Here is a 16,522-nt window from a genome sequence, read left to right as displayed (position 1 = left end):
GAAGGAGATGAAGAAGAAGGAGGAGAACTCAGGAGAAGACATGGGGACGATGAAGGAGAAAGACTGAAGGACCAGGGGAAGGAGGACTCGGAAAAGAAGGAGAAGTAGGAGGAGGAGGAGGAGGAGAAGAAGAAGAAGATGATGATGATGATGAATTTAGGGAGAGATAAACCCCGAATCGAAGGTGGACATTTACCCCCTTTGACTGTCTGCCAGGGAACCGTCAGACCTCATCCGCCGCGAAATCCGCGCAGTTCCGCGGGGAGGATGGGATCTGTCACATGCCATGTGATAATTGTCGCCAGATTTCGCCCGAATGCGACAGTTTTACTCAGAGGCACAAGATAAGCTCGCATTTGATGGCCGATTATCAGATATCAGTGATAGGAAATTATGTTATGAGTAAAATCACCGTGAACCCGGGTGGCTTAAACTGCCCTCGATTTGTGATGGTGCGTCGCATGCATACGGAGATACATAAATGATACATAGATGAAGGTAAAATATTGCCCAGGTACCTGAAAACATTTTCCCCACAAGCGTGGCCAGTAGTGTTGCCATTCTGGATATCTGCGTGAAAAATTAAAACGAGATTATGACGCAGCTTTTCAATCATTGAGCAATTAAAATAAAATCAATGAACTGAAATGGGCGCATTATGGTTTAGCCACACACACGAAAGCGGCTCCAGGAAAATCACCCTCATGATAAAAAAAAAAATGTATATAATCCTTGTCACACCCTATAACGCAAACAAGTAAGCAAGGCAAACAAACAGCTAATAAAGATGTGGTTGCTGTTTATGGAGTCCTGTTCATTCTGCTAGGACAATTTAGGATTCAGTCACAAACAACAAGTTAATTCAATTATTCTCGTCTTAACCCAGGCTAATGCGAAGTTATGCACATGTTGCAAAGATGAAAAACTACAAAATATCAGTCGCTATAGTATACTGAGTGTGACGTTAGAATGTCGGGATCTGAACTAGGGTAAGAACACACTAAAGAAAATGGCAAATGGTGAACCTACAATTTTGGCAGGTGGAAGATTTCAAATCTATGTGAGAAACGCGTAATTTTGATCTTATCAGAGGGGACAAGCGCTTTTTTGGTTGGTGTTAATATGCATTGCAGACATGTGCGTATTAAAATCTATGCTCTTTATCCTGCCAATGACGACTTTTGTTTTTTATGACATTTTCATCTTCTGAATTTATCGATTAAACAAAAATCTTATACTCGGCCTCGAGCCACTGCTTAAAAAAAAAGAAAGAAGAATAAGCCAGTGATATAGAGAACTATATTCGGAGGAAGGGAAAATGGGTACAATGCCAATTCTAAAAGAGAAGGAAGGAGGGAGAGAAAGAGAGAGAACTCCTTGGTCTGTCAAACGCTGAGAACGCACAGCTTTGGACGTATTGAGTTTCATTCTTTCTCGTTACAATTTCTAGAATATTAGCAGTTACCGCAAAACTTTGAAAAAAGAGAGATTGAGATTAAGAAAGAGAGAAATATTTGACTTATCGATTTCAGCTTGCGGCTGTAAGAAGGCTATATGCCATATCGCCGGACCTTTCTAGGGTGTCTCAACAAAAGTAGAACTTTGTGGCCACCTTAACACACACCTTCTGTAGTGGTTGGCGGAATGGTTATCAAACAGATGTACTGATACATGGAGAGTTGAATGTCACGGACTAGATGCCATATAAGACATAGCCAAGAGCTAACTCTTGGCCAATAGAACAACAGATCAATAGCTTCCAGCTGTTCGAGTGAGTTTCTTGGCATTGAGAGGAATACTGGATAGCTGAATTTGTGTATTTCTTCCTCTTGGAGGTTTACAATCTAATAAAAGACATCACAACATAGTAACCTCTGATATTTCGATATTTATCGCAAGCGCTACTTCCTAAAAGGGCAGGGAGGTGGGGAGACTCCCACGTCCGTGGCTGGTGGGCCGATGGTTACTAATTCCTACCGCTGTGTAGCCAAAACATGCTTGTCTCATGCAAAATTTTCAGTCATGCGTTTGTTTTAAGAGCCAGGTATTATCTAAACCCCCTTCCTCTCAGAGCTCTAGACCCTGTACAAGCTCTAGTCCGAGGATGTGTCCTGAGGGAAGTGTGTATTCCGGGCTCTTTTTTTTGCGCCAAGGAGCCGAGGCCTCAAATGCATGATATACACAGAAAGAACCGGTCTTTCAAGACCATCTTTACCCACAAGTCGGTGGCTTGCCATGCGACATGAGATGGTCTCTCTAACCCCTTTTCCCCTCGTGTGCAAATGTAATAAATATGACTGTTGCTGAGATCAATGCAAAGATATCATAATATGAGTAATAGCATAATGACACAGCGATATGCTTGCGGGCTCGTCAGACTTGCTATTTTAGTCTGCGGCTGTTATTATTTTGTGTGCCTCTGAAAAAAAAGCAATATGGGCCGAATATTGTACTTGATTCTGACAATCTTGTTCAATCGTCACAGCCACCAGTACAGCATCGTATGATTACAGCGTTTGCTTCCTTCAGGCTCATAGAATGAATAATTCTTGTGTTGGACTTTCTGGAGATTCAGTCGGTTGTCAAAGAGAACTTCATTATGAGCCTTTTGGGGACTTTATAGGGACTGCGTAGGTAATGTCACAGGCAACATTCTTTAAGGTATCATTTGGAGCCCTGAAGTTGTCAGTGGGGACCAGTCAGTGAAGGTTGTCTCTCTAGATTATATTTGCCGCTGGGTACTTCCTAGGGTGCTATACCGTAGTATCTCTGTGTTGTCTCTTTTGATTCTGTATGCTGCTGGGTACATCATAGGGTGTTACTATAGGGAATCTAGCTGAAGGTTGTAGCTGCGGGTACAATGTTTGTTGCTGGTACCTCATAGGATGTTACTTGGGACTCTGAAGGTTGCCATTAGTAACCCTAGCTGTTTGTCGCTGGGGTACTTCAAAAGGGGCCACCGGGGAATCTGAAAGTTGTCTCTAGCGTGTTTGTCGCTGGGTACGTTGTAGGGTGCTACTGGGGACTCTGGGCGTTGTCGTGTCATCCTGCTCCTGTCGTACACAAGTTGCTTGCCTATAGTCATTTATATTCGATAACCTAAAAGCTATATACACCACTGCCATATAAGTGCATATAGCAAAGCACTTCGTGAGCAACAATTAAAAAATACCATGATGGTTTCAACAATAGACGATTATTATCATAATTATTTTGTTAATTGATATCAGCATTGTTACTAGCGCATTCGTCGTTATAATTAGGTTTTTATGATCGGCAATGCCACTATTGGGAATGTAATTTACAACTGTAGGCCTACAGACGGCATACTTCAAGCCAGTCTCTCTTCTTCTGTATGTTTGTGTAACACCATGTACCAGTCAGCTGGTGCTATTGGATACGGTTACGTTAGGCTTATGACCGCACCAGCAACAAGGCGGACGCATGAGGAGTATTTAAAATACTCTAGAACCACTTAGGGGAAAAATCCCAAACTTTTTCCAGTGTCCCTGCGGATATGACCTTCTGACTGTTCTCCAATGACGGGAGAAGAATACTGTTGCTAGTTTCCAGAAAAAAAAGAAGGTCTGAGATCCATATCACCTTTTGCAGGCACATCCACACATACAAACACCCACTCGAGCACACACACACACACACACACACACACACACACACACACATAATCACAGATGAAGGTCATGACCGCCCGTATTCTGTCGAGACAGGAGGTAGAACGATGGGGTCGTCGAACCTATACGAAACTGGTGTCGAATTTCCTCGGTCTCCAGAAGTAGCGCCATTAAGGCCATCAGCGGTAGACGTAAACATTGCAGTCTTTAATTTGATACAGCCTCACACATAGTGAAACACCTGCAGGGACAGAACGATATAAAAGGGATCAAAGCGCCACACACGGTGAAGATACGTCACTTAGATTTGTTTGAGAAACGATATTCACATCAGGGCTTTGTGTAAGAGGTGGGGATGGTGGGTCTCTAATTTCACTACTGTATTCCAAATGCTGAGACTGATTATGCACCATCTGAAGTGGGCTTCCAAGTGCACGAACTCCCACTTTAACGCTCCAGAAAAAGTAAATTATGTTGCTCGAGACATTAAAAGAATGTGTACCTTGGGGTTTTCACATATCGCTCTGCATATCATGTACCCACGATGTGTCTCCTTTTGCTCTCTAGCGACATGATTTCTGATTCAGTTCCACCCAACGGAACAAAATTGCGAACTTCTTGGCTGAAACAGAACAATCATGATATTGTATGTAGTGTAGGCCTACCTATGAACAATCATTCCACATTGCCATAATGTTGTACATTTATATAAATTGATTTGGAAACAAGGTGATGAAGTTAAGGCATATGGGAAACGAAGCGACATCAGCTCACCAAATAATCACGAGTTCGGGGAAAATTTGCATCAGCGAGAATTGATATCTAAAGCAAGATGTCGCCCATGCAGGTTTCCTTCTTTCTTTTCTTACGTCCCAAGAAATTACCATGAAACGACGCACTTTTCTTTGAAAGTTGTCTATGATATGGCGAATACATTTCCCAAACCATCCCGGTCACCATTTCGTGGAATACAAGTTCGTCCAAAATATTCACACTGCATGGCTCGATTCCCCCCTTGGCCAGTTCTAGCCTAGCCTTGACAGTGATGAAAGGTAGGTCCTTTACACACTGATGCGAGAGCCAAAGCAGACGTCAATTTGTCTAGCAATGCTTCATCATCGTTAAGTTGCGATAGCATCATCTTTTTATTTTAATATGTCATTCCATTTTTGTTGGGGGGAGGGGGAGGGGCAATGTTCTATAAAATCAAAGAGTTTGGATGAAAAGTGTTGAGTTTGGATGGGATGGGATGGGGTTCGGAGGGTTCAATAGGTAAGTGATTTTGTCGGTTAGGGAACGGAAGCCGTCAAGTTCAATGCCGTGTTTTGTCTGGTGATGTCACGAACGCTTGAGAAGAATGGAGCATCCCACAGGATGCTGTCAACCTGTCCGCACCCCCCGAAAATTCCCATCGTCTGCATTCTAAAAACGTCAAGGGCGGGTGTTACAGGAAACGCAGCGTCCTGCACTGATAGCCTTACTTTCAGACTTTTTCTATATTTTTAATGGCATGTCAGAGGCAAATTACTTTGAGCGAGAGAACTTTCCGTCAATTTGAGATGAATTTGGGCCATCTTGGCGTAAAGATCGTCTTTTGAAATAGGCTATCCAGTGTAGTGCATTATTGTAGATCATCGTTTGATTTCTGACGAGGTCACTTACTGTCATGGAATTGAATAACATTATGGTAATAGGGTGTGATCATTTAAAAAAAAATCCCGATGATGACGAAAATATTTGTGGTATTCATAATGATTATGATGATTGTCATAATGACTGTGATAATGATAGCACAAGCAATAGTAAGGCAAACAATATTAATGATAGCAGTATTTACAATAACAGATAAACAGACAGCAGCAAAGAACATCAATGTCGGATATTTATATCATAATCCATCTTCCTCTAAAATATCTAGAGATGGATTTCAGTGGGTCTTTAGAATTTCTCAACATTCACTGTCTTCCTATTGAGAAAGGATTGAAGGGGGCTGCTCTGCGTACACAAATTGATTACAGTCGTGGTCCTATGCTCTTACGCTCATCATGTTCTATATATACTCACACACACGTAGACAAACACCCGGTCCACCACCAATAACAATGCAAAAACAAAGTGCGATGCAGCGTTAGTGAAATGTCAATTATGGGGGTATCCTGCGCCACTAAGACGAATCGATATTATTATCTTAAGAATGTATGATAAGATTTAGACCTACTTTGGCCTTCTGCCATGCAGGAGATCAAGTCGCTCAGTTCTCAGACAATAATATCGGTTTCCTCATGCTTGTAGTTGGAAAATTTCCCCCTTCCCCGGAGCTGTGGTAGGAAAAGAAAACGTGGAGTATAGTTGCGTACAATTAGCGTGGCGCCAGGAATAGATATTTCACGGTAGACCATTGCAACGGGGAATGGGATAATCTCTCACCACCGCTACTTATCTGGCTCCTCTCGGGAATGGTATGGGTTAGGGAGGGGTGTTGGAAAGGGTGGAAGCAATTATATTTGCCATAAGTGAGGTAGGAAAAGAAGACTTGGAAAATTAAAAACGCAAAAACAACTACCACCGCTGCAAATAGCATGGATATTGTGTGGGCCTATATAGGAATGTTTTGAAGAGGATAAATAAGGCAAGTGGGTACATTTAACCCGCTAAAAGTAGGCTTTAATCAAGAAGGAACGTGTATTGTCGTGTGATGAATACGTACGCTGCAACTGTATATATTAAAGGAAAAGCGTTCCATTCTAATCTATCGCACGTGTTTATTATCGGTATTGAAGAGTTCTAGCGAACTTCCATCGATTCGCGTGACAATGAAAATGATATCGGCGTATCGCTGGCGTCTGCTCCGGAAGTGTGAGCTGAAATATATCGAGATTTTGAGCTCTCATCCCCATTTCATTCTGTCTGATAGCAGCACAAATTCGTACCTCATTTCACATTCTGTTTTTTCTCAGTTTCTTTTCGTCGTTGCGAGCATCTCAGCTCATCTCAACCAGACATCGGTATCAATCCCAGTTTGAAAAACAAAAACAAAAACAAAAACAAAAACACTGAAACCACACAAAGGGATTGGCGTGGCATTTGAAATGCCCATATATTTTCCCAATATGGATCGTATAAGTCTTATTTGCAGATCAAGGTGTCCTTCCAGACCAAGGAGATCTCCTTCTTTTATTGTGTCCGTTTGTCTGTTCGTCTGTCTGTCTCTCGTTTTATACAGCACACACACTTCCACACATTCTGTGTTGCTGGTCATTTTATATACTGTAAATCAAGTTGAAGGGGTATTTTTGCTCGTACCGTATTGTCGAGTTTATAAAATTTATTCAAAGTACTTCCGGAAAAAAAATCTCTAAGTGTTTTCTCAATCCCCCTTTTCACACAAACATGCCACACACACACACACACAAACTGGGAAAAAAACCTGTCACACACACGCACGCACACACACACATTTTTTCTGAGATCTTTATTTGATTTCCTTTACCTGATAGGCCAACAACAAATCAATCATAAAGCAAATGATACATCACAATTACATTTTCAACAGATTAATTTCATTTTGAAACATTACATTTTCTTTCTACAATATAATTTCATGAAACCGATTATTGCAATTACGTTTTCTACAGTATTCATTTCATAACACAAATAGTAACAATTAAACACACACACACACACACACACACACACACACACACACACACACACAAACACCTACTCACTCGGACGGTTACACAAGGAGACACATAGTAAAGAGCAGCAGCTGCCCGTCAGGAAGTAGATCCGATCTAGAAGACAGGACAGCGGAAACTGGGTGCTGTCATCTGAATTTCTCTCACCAGAGAATAGAGGGAGAGAAGGAAAATTTGTCTTTCGCTGTTTAGTATGGCTTTTTAACGAAAAGACGCAAAAGTTTGTGCGTGTCCTCGCCTGCAAGATCGGCGGACGTCCCTAATTTTTGTCGGCGGCTATTTTTGGCGAGGCGAGGGAGAAGAAGGTTTGCAACTCGCCCCGATCTCCCCGTGTCGACAACCAGCAGTTCGGTGCTGTTCAGCCAGGCAATAGCGGGTTCAGGAATATCGGGACCATGTCTTATATAACGAGCCCATGCAGAAAAAAGAGAAAAACCATGCTTCTCTAACCTGCCGCCTTTCTTCTGTTCCGCCTCCACCGTCTTTCTTACAACGTCCTATTCTTCTATATCGTATATACAATATAAAAATAAACACACCCCTCGATATGCTGATCTCTGCCCCAGATTCTTGAGCTAGTTCAGATACCACAATAAATTGTCATAAGTGTGATCCTACCAAGGAGAACTTTATTTCGAGATCCTCCTATCGTAGTCCTACCTGCCTCAGCCTTGCTTCCACTGAAACTTTACTTACTGCTAACAGCATAGTATTCTGCTAACATCCACTACTCTATATATGCCACTACTATCTTATACTTCATTGCTACTACTACTAGTAGGGCCTATATAGCACTACTATATCATGTATCTATATAGTACTACTATATGCTATGCTGCTAACTGCACTACTGCTGCTACTATTAATAGTATTGTTGCCATCATACTACTGCCATATAGGCATATACATTGCACTAGAAAATGTACCGGCAGTGCCATTCCTATACTGCCAGTTTTCTTTTAATCTACTTCTCAGTTTCATTCCTCGATATATTCTTATTTGCATCGTTCAGTGCATACGAAAGTAGGTAAATATATGACCGTTTCATCACAAACACAGCATAGCTCCGAAGTGTTTGCGAAGTCTGCACTTTTCGCATGCGATGATACAGTCTTGAATGACTACTTCAGGTGAATGCAATCTTAAGAAGATCCGAGAGATAACTCAAATATACACAACAAACTAATGCGTAATAATATGGATCCACGTAACATAAAAGGGAGTGCAATGCCCCTGAAGACAATTTTAACGAACTCGACCTTCGGATATTGCTTTAACCGGAGTGAAAGGAGCCCGACGCGCACATACTGCACTTCCTGAGTAAGCCGGCCTACATATAACTTTCTTTGGCAGGAAAAGGCAGTAAGTCAACAAGCATGTTTCTTTGTTGGCCTTCCTGCCAATACAGGTAACCACAACTGTAACCGGTAACCACTACTGACTAAATGTTCTGGAAGAAAGTCAGATAAAAAGATAAAACCTCGCAGTAGACACTGAGAGTTGAGAAGTATTGCGTTGTGACCATGCAGAGAACCCAAACTTTTATAGTCAAGTTGCCATAAGATATACATAACAACAATACTATGTAACACTTGTAAACTGACGTATATAGAATAAAATAAAACGATATTAGAGAGACAGACAGGTGAATATAAACGGATAGATAGAGAAAATGAACTGATAGAGAGAGAGAGAGAGAGGGGGGGGGGGGCTGGGCCTAATGGGGGATGGTAATTGGCTTTGTGTAATTTTGTGCCGACTATTATTATCGCAGAAGTGTCGAACGCACTGAAGATAGGGTTTTGTATTTATATTTGTAAAAATTTTTGCAAGCGAAAAGCTCTGAGGAATATGCTCACTTCAGGGGAAATCATCGTCGGCTGCATCAGGTTGTCTGCAGTTCAAAGAAGAAGTTGCCATGGCGATTTTGTTATAGCAAGCCTTATTATAGGTATTCATGCTAGGACAAGCGTTCGACATTTCAACTCAACACGAGAGCTCCGTGACAAGATTTTGGCTTTAATCGCCGATGTTTACAGACTGAATTGGACTCCTCAACCACACCTGTCGAACTAAAACGTCCTTGGATACTAATGGCATATTTTTCTGTAATTCATCAAGTGGATGAATACAGATCCCATTTAGCGGCATGATAGCCCGCCTTATACGTTCGCGCCCAAAATAATGACGAGACTTCTAAGAAGTTACAATGTGTCCCACCCCTCCCGCCCCATTTGACACCATTTACATTTGGTCCATATGGAATGCATATTTGCGCAGGGAATTCCTTTCTTCCATTTGCGAATCTGACCTTGATAATGGAGGGTTGCGAACAACGAGTGGTATATACACAAAGCTCTCATCTTCTCTCCTCGGGAATTCCCTTGGGGAAAATCGCGCAAACAACTGTAACATAGCAGAAAATATAAAAAGCAGCAAAATATCTTTCGCCTTTTCTCCACTTTGAGAAAATGCCCCTTAGTTTGTATGTTTTTTCTCCTTTTCTGTTTTCTTCCTCTTTCTGTAATCAAATAAAGTAATTTGTATGCCAGCATTCTCCTCTGATTGCGCCTAATCTTTGAATTTCGCCAGGTGATGATCACTGCATACCCCATGGCGAGAGGCTGCTAATGGGAGCAGATCAAGTTGGCGTCGAATTTCGGCGTGAATGGAACGTGTGCTACGGATAGATTAGGTGTCGTGTGGAGCAAAAGGGGACATAAACCATGAATAAACCGAATAAGTTACAACTCTGCCTTTGGAATTGAGGATTCCAGGATTAACACATGATAAAGAGAAACTGTTTCTCTGCCTTGCCTTTTCATGCAATAATTATCACACTATTCCCTACATTAGTATACTACTACAAACACGATCTTCTTCGGAAACAATGGAATTTGCCAAAGTTTAGTTTTGAAGATGCAGATAGATCCAAAGGGAAGAAAGAAAAAATCACGTGAAATAAGTAATATCATTTATATGCTCCCGAAAATATTTGGTTCCTGTAACTCTGAATTCTTCTTGTTTGTTTTCTTTACCGATGTGATGTGTTTTAATCAATTCACAATAGTAATTATTGATCCACCGTATACTACACCATGCAACTTTGCGGTGTCTTGATAGCGAACGTCCTGCAGTGAATGCGCGGAGGAATATCATCGATAGAGTTCGAGAACAGTTTAGATTTCCCGGACCACATTGACATCCCCTATTTGCTAGAATGATTAATGTCGCATGATCTCACAATGTCATGCTGGATCGTTATCCTTTTCAGAAGAAGCCATTTAGCACTTCGCTCTGCAATCTAAAAAAGAAAGAAAGAAAGAAAAAAAAAGAATCCTAGCTTAGTTAGGTTTTGTCGCCGCCACAATAGAATTTTTCTATTACCGCCAGCACCTTAAAATATTATGTATTCGACGTGTTCTTGATTTGAGGTTCCTGAATCGATCACTCCACGTAACATTAGAATGATAATAATCTTTTTCTTTTCCATGACATGAACTTTGAGCTTGACTAAAGTGTTTTGTGATTCCTATAATCGGTTTTCTTTGTGTATTCCATGCAGCATTGTGCCAGCGAAATGTGATCGAGAAACATCGTCACATTCCCGTTGTACGCTTTGTGAAAGTGTTGTCCAATCCTAATATCAGCTGCTGCCAATATCTCGCGAAATTCAAATCGGCAGATTACGCAAGATATCTCCCGATATAATCTTTGAACATTTTCTAAAGTCTACATATTGGAAAGTTTCGCCTTTTTGTGCTTGAAGGGCGTGTGAATTTAAAAGAGCAATTAATTCCCTCTTACATCTTACTCAAGGATTGGTTTTACTGGTTGAGATAAGTACTATGTAACTTTGAATGAAAATTGTCTTCTTATCTTTTGGCAGAATTTGTTAATTTACCCGATGCGTTGCTTCTCGGTCGTGCACTAAAAGTGAAGTCTCAATCATCGTTATAAAGGTTAACTTGAATATACAGCCAACCCCTCCTTCTTGTGAATTTGTATACAAACTATAACTTAATCAAACTTTTTTTTTAACACATATCATCGCATATTAGAAAGAGCAAAGATTAATGTCAGCAATATACAGATACTATCCCTATAAAATATAGAAATCAAGGAACTGTCGTTTGTGAAACTAACAAACAACATTAAATCGAGATGCTTACTAAATGATAACTTCAAAAATTATTTTCTCCCAGCGAGTATGAGTTTAGATGCGGCAATAATATTCCTCGTGTGTATATACTTGCTATTTTTTTTTGTTTTGTTCAAGATAGTATAAAACAATGACACTCGCATCGTGGCAGACGGGTTATTCTCTAATGCAAGATTATATATGAATTTATATATATTCTTTTTTTTCGGCAAGAAATTGCCTCAATAATGTATGGCATTCAGTACAGAGTGTAGACAAGAACGTTCGCGTGCATTTTAATTCCGCAAATCTTGGCTCTTGCGAAATGAAAATGCACACGAACATTTCTGCTTTTTGCAGTATATATGATTCGTGTCTGACGTTATTATATTTTTGACTTTGTTGTTTACTTCTCTGTCTTCTCTTTGTGGTCCTGCAGGCCGAACGTGTGTCCATACCAGGAGCTCTCTATGGCGGGCCATAGAAGGCCCTGTGTGCGGCCGTACACTCGGATGGTAAAAGTGTGGAGACCAAACTGCGGCTACACAAATCAGTGGTGCGTCGGATATGAAAGGAGGTGAGTTAAAAACAAACAAACAAAACAAACAAACAAACAAACAAAACGCCAGTACGTGCACAGATACACTGCAAAAAGTCCGGTGTTAAATAGTGAACACCGAGCTGGTGTTAAATTTTCGGTGCTCATTTATGGTGTTAAATTAACACCTCCGGGTGTCATTTCCAAATATAAAACTGTTTTTGAAGAGTTTCTTAGTAACTGCACTTCTTGTTGATTTTTAATTTAAACAAGACGATCAAGAATTTTACATTAAAATACTAGATTTTTGAAAAAATGTGAAAATGAATTTACACCACAGTAACGCCAGCTGGTGTGGTCTCTTATTGAAGCTGGACGGGTGTTAAACCATTGATATTAACACCAACAAATATCAAATCAACACCATGTGGTGTCATTTTTTAATTAACACCAGTACAGTGTCAAAATATCACCAGGTACAGTGTCAAATTAAAACCACGAAGTGTCAGGTGAACACTTTTCAACACCATCACAGTACATTTTCTACACCTGTGGGTGTGGTCCTCTATTGAAGATTGATCGGTGTTAGATTTAACACCCGTGATGTTAAATCTAACACCGATGTTTTTACAGTGTACAAAGAAAAAATACACACGCAAGAAAAAAAAAGTATGCCGATAATCAAGATCACGATAACGTCTTGGAGAACACAAATTTGTCAATATTTGGTATATAGGGGAGCACGGAATTCAAGACATCTTTTCGGGGGATGAGTTGGAGTTTGACAAAAACTCTTAGGATCCATCTTCTAAATCATATTGTATACAAGACCCTATATGGTATCTTCATATCTTAAGACGACGTGACAGTGTGTACTGTAGGCCCATTATTATTATGGAGGATTATAGTACAGTTTATCTAATATCTACGCGCAAACTTTTATTTCTATCGCCGATAATCGCTATATACAGTTTATAAAATCAATGGCAGATTTCTATGGAATGTCTGTGCTCATTGCGGACAAAGGAAAATGTCTTTCGTAAAGTCATGCTCTGATGTACTCGCTAGGACTCTGAGTGATATATCAAGAGAGAATAATGATGAATGATAGCACCGGGTTAATAGCAGTGTAGCAGTTTGTCTTCTTCATGTGTTCTCTACTTATCAAACATAATATAACTATTAACGTTAAAAAGTAGGACTTGATCAGCAAATTGCGCAAACTTTTATTATTGAAATAATTACAATGTACGATCTAGCATGAAGATACTATAGCATGCAGGCATATTGTTATACCAAGAGTAGAGAATTTTTCTGCTCGTTGAGTGACATGCGGCATTCATCCCCTGTCCGATCGAAAGGATTTGATATCTATATTCAACAAATCATGATACACCCAAGAAAAAAACCCACATCCGTTTTTCTTTTCTTAGAAACTTGTATTATCACCAGTCACAACAAAGAAAGTGTCTATATATACCTGATGGTTTTGTTACCGCCCATCTTCTCGACAGAAAAATTTAGAAACACTACCTTGAAGTTTAGCCGCCAGCGGGATATTGATAGTTGAAGCGCTTAGTGGAAATCTTCCCCTAATTACATCAATTTTCCTCGTCCTATGTAAGAGGGCTTTGAAAATGAGAAGTCCTCCAGAAAAGTCACGATCACCTCTGCAGGGGGTCATTGCCCAAAACCGCAAGTGCCCAAAGACGACCGTTCGCCTCTAGTCTAACGTCATATAGAGGAAATTGAGCTTTCTTCTATTAAATGCTTGTTTTCCTGAAGTCAATTAGCAATCTAAAACATTCAGCAGAAACATATCCCCCTGCGTGTTTTCAGAGTCTGAGTAGTTATTTTTGTTTGACTTTGATGAATATTTCCCTATCTTCTATGCCGCATATCACGTGGTATTATGCCATTCTAGATAACGAACATCCTATACAGCCTGTTAGATTATCTTTATTCGCCGTATCATTAATTCAATTAAAAAATAAGTATTCGAAATCTTAAACTAAATCACATTATGATGCATGGATCGTTGAGTGCGTTGTTGTGCTAACATAATGATCGATATTTTCTTGATCCGTTAACACTTATATTTCACGCGCCGAAAACCTTAGGACGCAAAGGAATGATGTCGATTATTATCTAACACAATGTATTTTGAGTGCATTACATCTAAATCTTATAATAAGGCCTTTTTGTAGCTAGAATATGTAAATTGTCTGAGCTGATTTTACGACTAACATACAGCGAGTGGAAAAATTATGACGTAATTAATATCTCTTACTTTCGCACCGATAGTGCATTCGTTCTGTATTTTGTCCAGTCGTTCATGCTTATCATTGTGCATGTCAGCCAAGAGGTTCTCATGTCAGCTCCGTGTTGCGACTCTTTCTTTATTGATGAGTTCGGTGCATTGAGTGCCGTAACCCACCCACCTGCTGTACCTCTCTAGGCTCTTAGCTCAAAACCGGCCGCCGGTGCCGCCCGTTTCTAGACTGCGTAACAGTTAGTTGAGGTAGGTTAAGCGCAGCTACCTTCCGGTACAACTTTAGGTACGGACCCCGTACGGTGCGACTAGTGAGCCCAGCCGGCCGGGTAACGGGTAACTGCAGCATGTGTCTCATTGCTGAGCCAGCAAGCGATGTAACAGCGCTCGAACGCCCCTAACAGAACGTAAATTGGTAATTGTGTCCTAGACTTGCAGTATTTCTCTCCCTTAGTGACAAAAAGCAATAACTATCAGAGTTAGATATTGAATCACTTTATCGTTATTGCCCCAATTAACTGTCGCTTTTTTTTTTTTTTTGATGTTTACGTTTCAGAACTGCTTACTACACATCGTATCGTATGGTGTACGAACGAACGTACGAAACCAAGTACAAGTGCTGCCATGGTTGGTCAAGGCTAAACGGCGAATCCGGCTGTCAATATCGTAAGTTTCAGTTTTCCTTTGTTCATATTTCTTGGTGGAAGGACGTTCATACAGTAATCAATGTGTGGCACCTGCCTATTTGAAATATATATTGTCACAATTCCAAGACAAACTGCTGACGGACAGCTACCTACGGAGTCGGAGAGCTCTACAATTTTTACAAATAGACTTCTAGGCCTACCCGGTAGTCTGCAACCCCCTTTTTTTTAATTGCCTTCACACTTCTGTATAAAACTCTAAATCCAGGTCTAGCAGACCAGACCTGTGAATGTGATCTTACTCTGCTGAACTTCGTGAAGACAGTAATTTAAACTTGTGTGTCACTCAATTTTTGATGATATTGTTAAGCAAAACATTAAGGTGATCAGTTACAGTCACAGTCATGTGGCATTTATTGAGACTTGAGCTCACCACAAAGTCTTCTTTGTAGTAGATGGGCCCTATAACATAGTTGTCTAGTGGGCCTACTATAGTAAAGGAGCCTGAATTGCCAGCCTCGGGGCTTGTTCCTGGCCAGGCCAGGCCAGGGCTGTAAGACTCCTTCATTGTTGCTTTACAGCAAGACTGTGGGCAAGGGACTCTTGCTTGAGCTAGATCAAATTTAACATAGCCATGTTTCATCCTTCTTGTCCAAGAAGAGCGCCTTGGTTTGATCTTCAGAACTGATAGTGAAATCGGCACGATTTCCTCCATTCGATCAAAACACAATAAGCACAAAGCTTTGAGTCAGCAGGTCAGGCTAGGTTATGTGCTCCATCTTGCCAACAAGAATGGGTGTCCTAGGGTGCCGAGAAATGAACAGTCTAATCTAATTCAGCAACTGACCTGTCCAATCTGAATCAAGACTCACTCTGGCCAAGTGGTTGAGGATTTTTTGACACGTCAGTCAGGGTGAGGGACGTAGAAAATTGATTTGATTGGTTCTCTCTTGATAGATATAACAAGGAAAACAAACACAGAGCAAAATGAAAATGGCAAGAAATGAAGGGAAAATCGGATGAAGGAACATCGATATGATGCGATGGCGGCTGGGAGATTGGGAGGTAGCATCGGAAGAGGGGAGAAATGTTGATTATGACAGTGATGGTGATGGGAGCAAAAAGTTGGCATCGTTGGGAAAAGTTTAAGGAGTATTGGCTGGACCCCTCAAAGGAAGTAGAACAAGGTCAGGAAAGAAGGTCAAGGAAGAAGTTGGAAGGAATGTACAATGAGATGGGATGGAGCAGACGAGTAACGAGAGAACACTACGAGTATATTATATTAGAAAGTGTGGATGGGGAAAGAGCTTGTTTTTGTCTTTTTATTCATCATGAAAAGATGACGGGACTTGTTTGGGAAGAGAAAGAATGAATTATGAACCACGCCATGACATTCTGCTGTATGTCCCAACTAACTAATCTCATTATGGGTCAACTCAAGTACACATTGGATAAAAAAAAAAATTGCAGACTTGTTTCCGGTGAAGTTGCTGTTTGTTAGGGCGTCCTTGCCAGCTAATCATCATGCCAAACCTGCCTGGACTGCTCCATTCATCACAAAACACAGGGAAGCTATTTCTGTTTAGCGAGCCGATGC

The 16,522-nt window shown here is 40.7% G+C and overlaps 1 protein-coding gene across 1 annotated transcript in view; it reads left to right on the top strand.

Annotated features, from left to right (window-relative positions):
* The window catches only part of LOC139744008 (EGF-like and EMI domain-containing protein 1), a 106,760-nt gene that overhangs the window by 24,280 nt on the left and 65,958 nt on the right, over positions 1 to 16,522 (top strand). The window contains exons 2-3 of the mRNA XM_071654474.1: positions 11,911 to 12,048; positions 14,838 to 14,947. Coding sequence (XP_071510575.1) covers positions 11,911 to 12,048; positions 14,838 to 14,947 — 248 coding nt within the window. The remainder of the gene's footprint in view (positions 1 to 11,910; positions 12,049 to 14,837; positions 14,948 to 16,522) is intronic.

Source organism: Diadema antillarum, unplaced genomic scaffold (assembly GCF_040938485.1).
Source record: "Diadema antillarum isolate AM-2024a unplaced genomic scaffold, OU_Dant_1.0 seq00001128_RagTag, whole genome shotgun sequence".
Classification (NCBI taxonomy): Eukaryota; Metazoa; Echinodermata; class Echinoidea; order Diadematoida; family Diadematidae; genus Diadema; species Diadema antillarum.
The sequence above is the reverse complement of the archived record's forward strand: the minus strand, read 5'-3'. Positions and strand labels throughout refer to the sequence as shown.